Source organism: Chaetodon trifascialis, chromosome 7 (genome assembly GCF_039877785.1).
Source record: "Chaetodon trifascialis isolate fChaTrf1 chromosome 7, fChaTrf1.hap1, whole genome shotgun sequence".
In the NCBI taxonomy this organism is placed as follows: Eukaryota; Metazoa; Chordata; class Actinopteri; order Chaetodontiformes; family Chaetodontidae; genus Chaetodon; species Chaetodon trifascialis.
This window is the reverse complement of record NC_092062.1, coordinates 15,036,016-15,051,441: the sequence shown is the minus strand read 5'-3', so window position 1 is coordinate 15,051,441 and position 15,426 is coordinate 15,036,016. Positions and strand designations below refer to the sequence as shown.

The window sequence follows — 15,426 nt, the reverse complement described above, 5'->3', positions numbered from 1 at the left end:
TAAACATACAGTTTCCACTAATCCCTGCAATTCTTTCTGTGAATTAACACAAAGAGAAAATTGACATTTTCAGGTTGTTCTCTCTTAGGGCCTCAAAGAAAAATTATAAATGTTTGCAAAATGTTTTAAAAATGAATAATCAACATGGTGGGGTCTACAGTATACACAAAACACATACTGTAGTTATGTTCACTAATCAACACTTGCTGCGCATATCAGCAGCCCACATGTAATGCATTGTAGTTTCCCTGTGGAACAGAGTCTGCAAGTTATTTCTATAAAGCAATAATCCGTATCAATAATTCAACTTGTCCAAGCTGAACAGAAACCAATAAACTGAATTCCAAGTTTTCATAACTCACACAGGACACTTTTTCCTAATTATTTTCATTGGAGACCAGCATAGCAGTGGGCAAATACAGTCCATAGCCACCTCAACTCTTATCCAGACAAAGAACATTAAGTCACTGAAATAAACAATGCTTTAGCACAGTGGTTTTCAAAGTTTTTGTACTATTTGTGTGTGTGTTTTCCCCACGACCCTGAAATAGTTCAGTTCCAATCCTGTAACTGAAAACAAGAAAGACAACACAGATGTTGGCTCTTGGTTTTACTCTCCAACTGGGAAATTCACACACCCACCAGATTATTCCTCTTCCCTATACAGACTCCAGAGACAAGGCTGAGGTTTTACCATGAGTTGTACAGTATATTGCAATAATAATGTATGGTTGTCACAGCATCTCACCATTTGGGAATGACTGCTTTTGCAGATTTCCAAAGGGATCCGTCTCCTGGCTATGAGGGAGGGAAAAGCAACATCTTTTTTACTGTTTGTCAGAGATATCTCATTACCTGGTACCCCAAAGATTGCTGTCTCAGCTTTATGTTATAAACCAGTAAACCAGTGTTTCAGCCAGGGTTCCAAACATAGCCCAGAACCTTGTGAGTTTAGAGCGTACCAGAACATGCGAGCTAAATCTGGCCTTGCTGTGTGACATCAGTCATATTCAAGCAGGATGCTTTTAGGAACTATTATAGTATCTGGTTTGATTAGACCATGCCAAATCTGTAATGAATTAACTGTCAAAACATTAAAAGTGTCCAGTGCATGTCTTCGGGTTTCAAACTGCAGATTTAGACCATGATCACTAGTACAACCCCAATTCCAAAGAAGTTGGGATGCTGTGTAAAACATTCATAAAACAGAATGAGGTCATTTTTCACATATACTGAAAACAGTACAAAGACAATATATATTGAATGTTTTACCTCATCATCCTCATTATTTTTTCTAAATATTTGCTTATTCTGAATGTGATGCCACAACATGTTTCAGACAAGTTGGGACAGGAGTAACTAAAGACTGGGAAAGTTGTGGAATGCTCCAAAAACACCTGTTTGGAACATTCCACAGGTAAATAGGCTCATTGGTAACAGGTGACAGTATCATGATTGGTTATGAAAGGAGCATCCTGGAAAGGCTCAGTCATTCACAAGCAAGGATGGAGCGAGGTTCACCACTTTATGAACACACGATTGTATAAAGGATGTTACTGCATGGGTTCAGGGACACTTTGTAAACCCATATGTTGATAAACAAAGTTAATTTTCAGGTGATTGCATTCTGTTTTTTATTTAAGTTTTACACAGAGTCCCAACTTATTTGGAATCTGGGTTGTAATTAAGAGGCTTTACTGCATTAAGACATGCTGAAAACAAATGACAATTTCTCTGAAATGTTTGCAGGCACAGGTTTGAAGCGTTACACTTTACCTAGTACTATACCACAGGGACATATTCAAGTCTAAAACTCGTGCATTCAGAGACTTAACAGGAGCATTCAGTGGCTTCAAATGTGCTCCCATTATGCCTCTCTGTCTCTGATGTTGTCATGTTGGAGCTTTTTTTTTTTTTCATTTTATTTTATTTTTTACCACCAACCAGCTTTAACTGTAGCTTCCTTTTCTGTGATTGTTCAGTTTGTGAAAAGTGACATTGACGAGCTCTCAGAAAAGTTGAAGCTGAGATAATTTGAACCTGAGGTGCTCGAAGGCAGCTATCCAAAAAACGGGTAGGCTCTGTGATCAAAAAGAAGCTGGTACTCAAAGACAGTCTCAGGCAGCCGAGAGCACTCGAAAAGCACTCGCAAAAGCTGAAAAGAGACAGTGGCACTTTGAAAAAGACACCTAGTGGATACATGCCTTGAGGGCGCGGATAAGCTCACTGTGTGTGTGTGTGTGTGTGTGTGTGTGTGTGTGTGTGTGTGTGTGTGTGTGTGTGTGTGTGTGTGTGTGTGTGTGTGTGTGTGTGTGTGTGTGTGTGTGTGTGTGTGTGTGTTTTCCTCTTCTTTCATGTGCGTACCAGGTACCTCCACCCTGAAGGTTTACCCTCTGACTACACCATTTCTATGATGCTCCGCCTACTTCCTGAGACCCCGCAGGAGCCCTTTGCATTGTGGGAAATCCTCAACAAGGACAACGAGCCACTGGTGGGACTGATTCTCGACAGTAAGTTTGAATCAGTTTCTGCTTCTCTAACTTTTCTTTGCGTCGCCTCCATCGTGACACATCAGAGTTTGACGACTGCAAACAGCACGTGTGCAGCAGCTCCCACAGTCCCATTCAAATAATCAGTGAGAGCTCAAGACTCAGCAGATTTTAGAAGTGAGGCAGGAGAGAAATCACTAATTACGGCTGGGGTACAACTGTGTTTTTGATCCAACATGATGTGCGTTTAAACGAGCACAGTTCCCATCTTACCTTGTGCAGAGATTGCTGAGCGCCTTGTTGGTGGAAGACCTCCCTTATTTCCCACAATTCGATATGAAGCCATTATTTTTAAAGCCAGAGCAGACGGCATGGTGATAATGATGATTGATTGATCGTCCTGCAGTGTTTGTGTTTCAAGTTTAGTGATGTCAGAAATACTGCACCCCAGGAAAACTCACCCCAGGCATCAACCTTCATTGGTGTTTTGGACACCGCCGACTTGGAGGAGATCCAGGGCCGACCCCCGACCTGCCGTAGAGATCATATTACCAGCTGACCTGGATGATCTTGGGATCTTCAGGAGTAGCTGGAGGAAGCCTACTTACTTGAAATTTAATCATAAAACAACATAAACACCTCCACCAGTCTTTTTGGGAATCAACAGAAAAGATGGAAATCTCTGTCCGCTGATCCAGAAGCAGTCATTTCTCTGCTTCTCTTATTTTATCTTACACAGATTCAAGTAATAACAGTGTGACAATCTCAGATCTTAGTTTTCACCGTCATGGCACTCAAATCTCATATATTATTAGAATAATGGTGAGGGCATTTTAATGTTGCCTTCTATAGTCCTGTGCTTGGTGACCGACTTTTCAATATGGAGCTTCATACAGAATGATATCAAAGGGACAGGGATTTAATGTATATATTAGTCAAAATGACATCTGATTAAGTTTATACTTATATAATAGTAAAATTAATCTTAATTGATTGTTGTTTGTTGTTCGCTCCTAATATTGATGAACCTGTATAGTTCACTGTTGTTGCAAATGAGATCTTTATTGGAGTCCAATAGCAGGAGACAGAGACAATAGTGTGTACAAGACAAGTTTGTATCCTCCTTCACCAACTGTGTTCCCCCACAGACTCTGGAAAGACCTTGACGTTTTTCAACAATGACTACAAAGGAGACTTCCAGACCGTCACCTTTGAAGGAAATGACATAAAAAAAATCTTCCATGGCAGCTTCCACAAGGTGAGTCTTTGATGTATGTGAGCTGAGAAAAAGGTTAAAATACAGGTTCATCCTGACGTGCTCGCCTCTGTTTCCCATCATTATGATCAGAGCTTTGAGCTGCTGGTCAGAACATTTAAGCCATTAGAAATCAATCCGCAGTATGTGTTCACATCCGGTCTGTTTTACTGGGTTGTTAAAGTCCATTAGAACTGGAACCACCTCAACGCCGGTTTGCATTACATAGCAGCTCCTCACTGAGAAACTGTCATTACAGTTTTAGGTGGTAGTTTTTCAGATAAATATTCAGATCTGCTGCTTTGAAACTCTGCAGAGTAGAAGGGGACAGAGGGAGGGGAGGCTTTGTGGCAAACCGCTGAGAAAGAGAGAGAAATAAGGAAAATTGACTATTTTGATGCTGATGATGTATTTTTAAGTTGTGGAGCCCATTGGATGGTTTTGCAGTGGCTCTTGGACTGGACTTTTTTTTTTTCTCTTGACCTGTCAACACTGCTTTGGTGAGTGTGTGTGCAGGTGATGATAGCCCTCCTCCCTCTTCTGTCTGTGCCTCCCACTCACCGCTGCTGTTTCTACACCCGTGTTATTTTTTTTAAAGCAGTGGAGTGCACAGAGTGGGAGTGACTGGAGATTTCATCACTAGACCTCTGTGTGGTCTCCTATGATGAAGTTACAGTGAACTTGTCATTGTTTTTGACATTCACAGACTAAATAATTTAAAAAATCAGTAGCTGAATTAATAATCCCATAGCCATTTTACCAAACCTGCAATCAGTGCCACATAAATGTAGTTTAGCAGCAGGTTTCAACTGGTCCATCTGCAAACATACTGTATAAACATCATTATAAAAGGCAAAAAACTGTGGTCGTTGTTGTAGTTTCCATGATTTTGTTGCTCTTACTGTTGCCTGCGGGACCAGCAGAGACAATATTAGTTTGTCCTCCCGAATGATTCTCTGACAAAGACATTTCGTATTTCCCTCAATCACTGGGATTCTCGCCAAATATTTTTATGTAAATGATGTTGTATCAAATTAGTCAGACTGAATGTAAATGCAAAATTTTGATGACATTCCCTCCATAAAAGATGATCTTCTGCTCGCTTTAGACGAGAAAGTGTTTTGGAAAAAAAAAGAAATTATGGAACAAATAATGATGCAAATGCCTCTACTGAATAAATGATGGCATTGGTTTGGCTTCAACAGGCCCAATGAAAAGACAAATGCACTGCAAAATAGTTTGGCATGAAGTCTCAACAACATTAACAGCTTGCTTTATAACCTTCAGTTGTTTCATCTTTGCATACATGTTCTTTGAATTAACTTCCCTGTTCAGGAGGTGTGTTTACTGCAGCAGGGCTGATGGAAATGGACACCTGCATGTATTGTTCTGTTACATTTTAAAAGAGTGGCGAAGTCTTTGTAGACAAAATAGTTTTTTGTGTAGAGCTGCCGACTCTCTGTGGATTTGTGCGGAAAACAAACCAACAGCAGCCCACCAGCTCTGTCTGTCTTTCTTTATCTCTGTGCTCAAAATGTCAGGGAGTAGCTGTCCATCATTCTCTTCCTCCCTTTTGTCTTCTCCATTGTTTTGTGTCTTTCTGTTGGAGAACAAGACAATGTTGAGTGAGGCAACAGATGCAGGAGACTGCCTGGCAAGAGGAAGTCTTCGTCTCCGTTCAGACAGGATGACAAGTGAATAAGAGGAGTGTCCGTGTGCGTGTGTGTGCGTGTGTGTCCGAGGGATTACCATATGAAGACACCTCATGTGAAAGCAGGCAAACCTGGCAGGATCTGTCGCTGCTCAGCGATGCTGAGAGAAACACAGAAAACAGAAACAGGTGATGGAGGGAAGAAAGAGATATGACAGTGAGTTCGACACACGAAGAGGAACACAGACAGAAAAATAAAGAGCTGCACGGAGAGACATGCAGGAAGGAGAAGTGAGTTATCTTCAGTATAACTCTCATATAGCTCAGAGCCATATTACACTCCAGAAGTGTATGAACAGTTTTTCTGTATCTCCAAAAATGATTAAATGCCTCACATGAAAAATGTCGGAGAGCACTTAAAATTGTTCTTGTCCGCTGTAAAAATGTACACTCAGGAAATAATTTGTACCAGTGCTTTTGGAGCTCTCAACCTTACACCAATCCACAATATTTCACAGAGTGAAATTCACAATTCACTGTTAATTCATTTGCTCATAAATGATTATTCTAAAAGTGTTTCCGTAAATGTTGGTATCTTCTTGGCAAGAGGGAAGAGCTGATAATGGGGAAGCAGAAGCAAGCACCTCGAAATAAATGTGTTGTGTCTGTTGGAAAGAGACATTTGGGATGAGTGGAGCCGAGTGTTTGTGAAAAGAAGACGCAGTAAGTGGCTGACAAAGCAATGTGGTGGCTGGATCTATTCTCCTGACGATTAACAATTTGATGATTAATCACTGTCAGTCACTGTCACTGCAACCTAATTTATGAAGCTATGAAGTAAATTATGAAGTAAATTTTGCTTCAACTGTAGCCCTGCAGTACATTTTTGTTATGATTGGGTAAGACAGTGTGGAAAGGTTGCTTAGTTTGTCTGGATTGGGGCTTTAGGAGACAGGTGAGGTGGAAGTGATTAGACAGTGGCAAAATAATGAAGCGTTATACTGAATCACTGCAAGGGAAACACTGCACATGAGCTAAATTAACATATTTCTTTTAAATGACGCAGAGACATGGCGTGGCAGTTTATGAATGAATCAAGCACAACACAACAATGTGAAATCTTTGAAATAAAATCTAGTAAATCAAGAGTATTACTCAGGTACAACTTCCTGTCAAGGTAAAAGAGAGTAACCTGAAGCAACACTTGCAATATTTTAGTTGTTACTATTTAAGATAATTGAGTTTGTGGTCTTGAGCATACTGTACATTTGAATACTTGGAACAAATTACACTAAAAAAAAGAGTTCCCTGTTTTTATTGTCAGCATAAATTAGACTAGATTAGCCTCTACTGTCTCCCATTTTTTTGTCATTACAAGACATCTGAGCTTCCTAAAGGGTAGTCTTCTCTGGACTTTACAGGAAGTGATGAGCAGAACAGGCTAACTTTGTTTAAAAGTTAAAAGATCAGCTTGTGGATTATTAGTTGTATCCATTGTGAAAGCAGAATATTAGGGTTGATTGTTGAAATACTGCTCACGAGAGAGGACAGGAAATGAGAAAACACACATGTTGTGAACACACAAGCTAAAGGAAAGTCTACACACATACAGCACACATACAGTGCACGCTCACGAAAATCATACAGTCACATCCATTCATATACAAAAGCACACTGTGCAGGTGCGTGCGCACACACACACACAATTCAAGCATGCATGTGTGAGTATGCGCATTTTAAAGTGCAGGTCAGAGACAGCTGAGTCAGCAGACATACCGACAGCTTCATCTTCTTCAACTCACATTATCTCATACAGCATGTTTAAAAACTGCCATATCAATTCAGAGAGAAAAGGAGAGACACAGTGTGTGTGTGTGTGTGTGTGTGTGTGTGTGTGTGTGTGTGTGTGTGTGTGTGTGTGTGTGTGTGTGTGTGTGTGTGTGTGTGTGTGTGTGTGTGTGCGTGTGTGTGGGTGTGAGGGTGGGTGTGTTTTTGTCTGCGCACCAATTTTCCAGTTCCATCACTGTATCAGAGATGTATTTCATTTTGTGTTTAGAAGTTACCAAGAGGTGAGAGAAAGTGAAATTGCTCATGCTGCCTCTCCTCTTTCACCTCTCATCACCATCTCTCTGTATCCATTTCATCTGCTTCTTCTTTCAGATTTTGTTGTTAAGATGGTGATCCCTAGAATACTTTGGTATAAACTTTGAAACTGCCATAAAATATGCTTTCACAAACTATAGTTAGTTGTGCATTGAGCGATAAACACAACCAGAGCATAAACCAATTAAAGAAAATCTCGAACGCTTTTCTCTTCCTGTTGATTTTTCCGTGTTCTGACAGTTATATTGAGCAAAGATAATGTTAAGTCGATAGCTCAGTGTTTCAGGTTTTTGCTATCAAAGTACAACAGAGTTGTTATTGAATTTACCAGATTACTACAAAGTCCCATTATGAAGATAATGTAGCACTGCTGGTGGTTTAGAAAATAAACAGCAATTTGTCTGAATGTCTGAAAAGTGATAAGGAAAAGTATTTCTGATAAAGACAAACATAAATCCATCTGCTGACAGAGAGACGCAAACAAATGAGCTGCTTTATATTAAAGAAAGATACTGTCGATGTGTAAGACAGCAGTCGCATTAGAAAATACAAGACTGTGTATGTCTGAGACGCTCATTCATCTTGTGCTGGCAGAAGCATTAGCTGTGCATCCAGCTCATCATCTGATCGGCCAGCAGCAGCAGCACAGACTCCAAAACATTATGCTACTAATGTTTCTTTGTATTTCTTGTGTTGTGTATTAAAAACTGATCCCTAGTCTGAATTTTGAGGTGTGTCCGCTGTCAGCTTCTGGCTCATCTAATGAGTCTCAGATGAATAAAAACGAGAACAAAACATCTTTGTAACATTTAGCTTTAAATCCAATCAATCTTGACCATGCAGGTGTCAGAAGCCCATTCAAAATTGTAATCTGTGTGATTCTACATTAAATCTGGACTGTATACTGCCCTCAGATACAGCCACAGTGACTGACCACGAGCAGATTGTGCTTGGCCAACATGAATACGTCGACGTTCTTGTGGCTTATGTAACTTTTAGCATGTAAAGCTTAAGAACACTTGTCCCTCATTCATTTCACTGTGATGGAAACTTTAATATTATTAGTGAAAGTGTTAAGTAATCCATCGTCATTACTGTTTATAGTGTAGAGGTTTCAATCCATCTGTACTTATAACTGTGTTACTTATAATCATACATTTATAACTAACTATCGCAATAAACTCCCACTGTGTTCACTGTGAGATGTATCTCTAAATCTCAAGTCTCTAGATTTTTGTATTGCACTGGGAAAAAAGGACAGTACTGGCTGACTGGGAGGAAAAACAAGTTCCCATATCAAAAGCAGTGTATCCATATATATGGAGGTACAGCGGAAAAGTACTTTATGTGACGATTTAATATGCATGTCTTTTACTGTAATGACCATTTTTATTTTTCATTTCCCAATGTTGCTCATTCTATGCGTATTATGTTAACTTTATAACATAATTTAATCCACAAAAAGCAGTTAGAATAAGCAGCACGTTTTCTCATGCTTGCTGCGGTTGGCCAGGTGTTTCAGATTTCATATGGCTCAAGCCTGAGAACAGAGGAATAGTTCAAATAGTCAATTTTCAAGAATAAACTTCCTCCAGACTGAAAATGAGCCTGAGTCACTCCAGGAGTAAATATAGGAAGCAGGTAGCCTGAAGCAGAGTTACACACACATGTGTGTGCACGCACACACACACAAACATATACATTTACATACCTTAGACATTTCAGTGCCCTATATTTATTCCCTAACCACTAATGTTAACCTTAAGTGAAACCGCTAAATGCCACAAAATACCAGGAAAATGTCTGCACCGTAGAGGGTTTTCATCATTTTTTATATCATAAAAGTACAACACACACACACACACACACACACACACACACCCACCATGCCCAGTGAAGTGTGCAGAATGGAGGATGAGAACAGAAAGTCATTATAAAGCAGCCGTCCAGATGTCAGTCAAGGGTTGGGTTCTGATGCTCGAATATGAACTTTGTGTACCTCCACATTAGCTACACATTGTTACTGTGTGTGTGGGTGTGTGGTTGTGTGTAGATGTGTATGTGCTGCTCACATGCATTCATGTCCCTATAACTTATAGTGTGTTTTTATTGAGCGTGTGAAAGAGAGTAATAGTAACGCTCCCTTAACGGTGGAACATGGAGATGCTAATAGCCTAGTTTATTAGCAGGTTGCAGCCCCTTTTTGCTCATTAAACACGTGACCAATTGAATTTCACAGTTCATGGCACCAGCAGTGGTTTCCTGTAAGGAGGCAGTTTGAGCTCACGGGCACTCTTGACTGGACGGACCAGTTTCTGACATAAGCAAAGGAACTCTGTCACTGTGACTAGTCAGTAAAGAGATGGCCGGATCGACCACCTCTGAGGAGGTAGACCAAAGTTTTGTGTTCTGTCTGATCACAGATGCAAGACCTGTGAAAATTCTGCACTTAAAATGATGTTACATTTTCTGTCTGGTTATATATTTAAGACACTAACATGGGTAACACAGACTAAACAAGGATTGGCCATTGAGACAAAATATAAGATACCATCTGTATCTCTTTAAACTCTTGCTTTTTTTTATCATAAGCTCAAGATATTTGGGTCAAAAGCATATTTTCACATCTTATTTTCTCCACAGCTGTGAGATGGAGCTGTACTATGTGAAATACCCCAAGGTCTGTCTTACACTTCTTATCCTCTCTCTCCCATACAGCTCCATGTAACCATCAGCAAGACATCTGTGAAGGTGGTGTTAGATTGCTCCGTGGTTGGGGAGAAATCCATCAACGCTGCTGGGAACATTACCACCGATGGAGTGGAGGTCCTCGGGAGGATGGTTCGGTCCAGAGACAGACGGGACGTCTCTGCTCCGGTCAGTATGAGCTGTTGTCTGTGCCATTGTTAAGTGCACTCTGAGTGGTGGGTGATGCGTACCTGTGTGTTCCCTCTGGTCACGGACATGCAATGGCTGTCCTTCAGACAGGAAGTGTGAGAAGGTTGTCAGGGCGGTGGAATATTGCAGGGCTGATGAAATCAAGATCTGTTTCACATATTCATTCAAATAAGTGCTTGTTTTTAAAAGGGAATTCTGCTTTAATAAAGTGATAATCATCTGGCTTATATAATTGTCCCTTGTGCATTGATTGCAATGATCAATCAGCAAGGTGTGTGTGTGTGTGTGTGTGTGTGTGTGTGTGTGTGTGTGTGTGTGTGTGTGTGTGTGTGTGCGCGCGCGCGCGCGCACGTGTGTGCGGGCGTGTGTGTGTGTATGTGAGTGAGTGAACCATTATGGCCTATAAAATGGCAACCATTAATATCCAAAACCATTTCAGTGAGTCACTCAGTGGGAGTTCATTAGTGATACAGTGCTTTTGCCCTGAACACAGAAGGGGCGAAGCCCCTTCTGTGTTCAGTGCAAAGCACTGAACCACTATTGTTCTTCTGCGTGTTTCTTCTTCTTCTTCTTATTATTCTTCTTCCGTACTTTTTTCGGTTCGCTACTAGTCATAAACGATAGCAAGCACCCAGGCGAATTATATATCAAAACGTGCGGCTCGATCGGGAATGGTGTGCTATTATTTTTCTCTACAGAATACGCGTTTTTCGCGTCGTAAGACGCGAAAAACGCACGAAAAAATCCCATTCAAAGTAAATGGGAGACGGCGAAAAAAGTGACAAAATCTTCCCCGTTTTCAAGGGGCTACTGCTCGGGCATACTTTCACGTAGAGACGCTGTTCCAATTTTAAAACGTAGACACAAGTCTCGTCTATTGATGTAGTAATTGTCGTATTGATAGGTCGTATAGTTTTTGGGCAGTCGCCGTTCAATGACCATGAGCGTTTTGGGAGAAATTGTGAGTTTATAATGGGTGTGTATTGCACGGAATGTTCGCGCTAGAGTGGAGGGGATTAACTGCCAGAGTGGAGAGAAGCTCTGAAAATTGTGTGAAACTTTCGTCTTTCCACGCTCCTCCAAACCACAAATTTCGCTCTACGAGTATGAAAATTTCCAGAGTTGTAGTGCCGCTTGCGCTGATTCTCACGATGTGCCTGGCTAAGCGATAGGACTTACGGTTCTTGAGTTCTCAGCCTCTGAGCGAGAAGAGCGCCTCTGACCTCGCCCATAAGGTCCAATACAAATGAAAAACAGATGAGACAGAAACCAGCCGTTTTTTAACTCGCTCTAAAATCCGTATCTTTGAGCCCAGCGAAAAAAGAAAGTGATCAGCTTGTAGAGCAAAGCCTTGTGGCCCTCACGGTGAAGAAATTTCGGCAATAGGAGTTACGGTGTCGGCGTGAGAAGCGTTTGTTCGGAGGGTGCGCAGAGGCCAAATTCAGACGTTTCTCAGACTCTCGCAGACCCGCAGGTGGCCTGATCTCAAGTTGCCATGGCAACCTCTGAGCCTGAGTGCCTCTCCCACACACACACACATATGTAGCTTTAGCTGCAGCTGTGCAGCTTAGTCAAATGATCAGTTCTCCATTAAGCTCTGTAGTGACATGCTAATCAGCCACAGCCAAGCCTACTACTGCTGAGTTGTATATGTTAGTGAGGTAATGAGTGATGTTGGCCTGTTAGCATTAGCCACAATGCTAACATGCTAATGCTAACATGAGGTCCTATGAATTTGTTGGTGCCTGGAGGTATACCTGTTGATGTCGGGTTGGTGTGCTAACATGCTAATGTTAGCATGCTAATGCTAATATGCTAACTTAGGCTAAAATGAATCTTGAAGGCGTTCTAATGATGGTTCAGAGATTTTTAATGTGTTATTTGACATGCTAATTTAGCATGCTAATGCTAACATGCTAACATATGTTAAAATGATTGGTAAAGGCATTCTAAGGGTGTTTCAGACCTTTTCAATGTGTTTTTTGACATGCTACGGCCCGGCGTTTGCCACACGGCCCGGCGTTTGGCACACGGGCCGGCGTTTGCGCACTGTATCACTCTCCAAATTTCCCGCCGAGGGGAATTTGTCTAGTTTTATTTATTGCAAGTGGAAATGTACAAAGTGCTTTACATAAAACTTTTGGCACACACAGGAAAGGGAGAAGGTGAGATATCTCGGGCGTCTGGGAATACTGAGCGCTGCTATTAGTAAAATGTCTACTTCTTAGCTGCTCTAAAGAAGATGATTCGTTAAGAGGTTTTTATGAAGGAAAATAAATAAAATGTGACATTTTGTCTGCTAAGATTGTCCTTTGCTGTCCGTTAAAGAGGATGGTTGTTGAGTCAAATGTATGTCCTGTCCGTCACGTGTGGAAAGGTCTTTGCAGGCAGCCATCTGTTAGAACATGGAACTATAATACGAGCATAACTCTAACGTCAAGGATGCAAATCAGTTCATTTACTCTGCTTTACTGTCTGTATTAGAGTGTGGATTTTTCTTTTTGTCCAGGTTCAAACAGAAATTTAGAAATTATGTTTGGGTTTGGGTCGGGTTTGGTCAAGCGGCTGGGCTAACCTACTTCACATGGTGCTTTCAAGGTCTTTGAGTGAAATAGGCAGGGAAATTAACTGCATGGAGGCATTTCACTCAGTGCTCCAGTTTATGTTAACTGCGTGAGGCTCAGGTTGGGTTCGGACATAAAAAACAGAATGCACGGTGAGTTTGGGTCGGGCTCCATTACTGCTGTCTTGGACTTGGTCAGGTTCAGACAGAAACATGGAGCTCGAACCAGCCCAGTTTGTGCTTTCAGTGGCGTGGAGAGCCGAGTAAAGCTTTAATGTCCCTGTGGAGCAATTTGGCTCGCAGCCAGCAGCCAATAGTAAATACAACAGGGCAGACAATGACGATCCACTGAAGGAAACTGAGATGGTTCTCCTCTGCAGAAAATAGGTGAACCATTTGAGTGCGGTGTCTGAAATGAGTGCTCCAGGCGCTCTAGGAGGATGTGGTGGTTTGCAGTGTCAAAGACGAGACATCTGACAGCGTTAATATTACACAATCTCTAGCACAGTTTTTAAATTGGTCTGTAATGATTTCGATCAGTAGGTCAAGGTGAGGATTCTCGATGAGTGACTGCACGATTGTGTGTTTAAAAAAATGCTGGTTCTTGACTGGTACTTGACTGGAATTACCAGTCTTCCCAGGGAAGAGGAGGGTCGTGGCTGAGAGCAGGGTTTGAAGTTGGAGACAACTTGGCTTAGTTGAGAGAGGGACAGGTAACAGTTATTTAAGGAGGCTGTGGGCACTGGAGAATCTACTACATGACACCATTGGAACATGCATCAGCTTGGATAGCAAAAATGTTACTGTATTTGCACTTGTCCAAAAGTGAACTCTTTGTTTCAGGTTCCACAACAAGCAGCATTTATTATCTAGAGACTCTTTAGTCGAGAGTGTTGTGCCCATTCATAATGACAGCTGAGCCTGTGGATTTTCAGGTCGTCAGCTCCTTTAGGGGCTTACAAAAGTAACAGTACATCAGCATGAATAAATTAAATCATATAATGACGAGTGTGACATTTCTCTCAAGGTTTCAATAAGCCAGCCCAGCATTTTTATGAATCTGGGTCAAACCCCCCCCCCAAACTGATCACAGTAAGGCTGTATCATTTGAGTCTCAATGCTAGCTCCAGTCTGACTGAGACTGCCCCACTCTTTTAAGTCTAAGACCTCCTGTGGTGCTGTAATAGAAGGACTGTAATTACTAGGATAAGACTGTTTTGCACGAGCTGCAGGGCAGGCCTTACTTTAGTAATTAAAAATATTTGACTCAAATTTGAATTTATTGTCATACTTCTTCTATTCAATTGGACTATTTATGGTATTTTATATGTGACGTCTGACAGAGGTGGCTGCTTTTAAACTTGGAAATCGGGGACCTCCTGAAATATGACATAGGACAGTATGTAAACATCAAGTATTTATAAGACCTGACCAAATTAGGTGCAGTATTTCCATATAAAAGATTGTAATTTTGTGACTGTAGCCGCCCAGTTTTCCACTAAGAATCTCATCCAAGTCTGAATTCTGTGTTTGTGTCTGTATGTGTTTAACTTCCAAGATAAAACAGTTTCACAGTCATTAAGTCAAAGTGGGAGTTTTCCATAGTTAACGTTGTGTCTGTGATATATACATGTAGTTAGATTGATGTAGCTCTCTGTTGAAGCCTCCGGTGATGAAACATAGAAATGTAGATACAAGAAACTGCCCTTCTAATGAAATAAACAGTATATGTGAGCCAACCATTTCTTCAGTCCTGATGATAAACATAAGAAATGAGTCAGACACAAGCCCATAACCTAATTTATAGCCTGGTCTATAGTTTGAGACTAGCCTCCAGACATCAGCCAGACTTCATGAATCTGTCTCCCAGCACTTTTCAGCTCCTCATTTGAGCAGCCAAACTGTCTCTGTTCTTGCTTTTTATCAACACAGAAAGACCACAAAACCACATCATTACAAAGTACCAGGCTTGCTATATCCCATTTGTATTATTGCCTCTGTTTCACTTCTGTATTTTGAAATGTGTTAACTGATAATATTGTAATTGCAGTATTAATGGAATTGGTTTGCATGTGTGTGTAAGTATAAGTGTACTCATCCGTGTGTGTGTTTACAGTTCCAGCTCCAGATGTTTGACATCATCTGCAGCACATCCTGGGCCAGCAGAGATAAGTGCTGTGAGCTGCCAGCACTGGTAAGAAACTAACACATGCACATACTCTCTGACACACGCATGTTCACACACTTTGATGCGCGACTTTCTTCCTCTCCTGTGTGAATGTGCCGCAGTTTAGGGCTCTGACTTTTACAGCTGTGGATTATTAGAGTGATAATTGTGGTTACAACCAAATTGAGCTCAGAATGATAACATGAGAATTAAAGCCAAACTACCTGGAATCTCTGTGAATGACTATTAGCACAGGCATTGAATTGTCTCTGCTAGTGCCTCCAGTCCGGTGGTGGGGTT

At 41.2% G+C, this 15,426-nt stretch overlaps 1 protein-coding gene across 3 annotated transcripts in view; it reads left to right on the top strand.

Annotated features, from left to right (window-relative positions):
* col14a1a (collagen, type XIV, alpha 1a) overlaps positions 1-15,426 on the top strand; it is a 132,600-nt gene that overhangs the window by 81,138 nt on the left and 36,036 nt on the right. For all 3 annotated transcript variants that reach the window (XM_070965931.1, XM_070965929.1, XM_070965930.1), the window contains exons 32-35: positions 2,368-2,510; positions 3,638-3,747; positions 10,217-10,375; positions 15,076-15,153. In XM_070965931.1, coding sequence (XP_070822032.1) covers positions 2,368-2,510; positions 3,638-3,747; positions 10,217-10,375; positions 15,076-15,153 — 490 coding nt within the window. The remainder of the gene's footprint in view (positions 1-2,367; positions 2,511-3,637; positions 3,748-10,216; positions 10,376-15,075; positions 15,154-15,426) is intronic.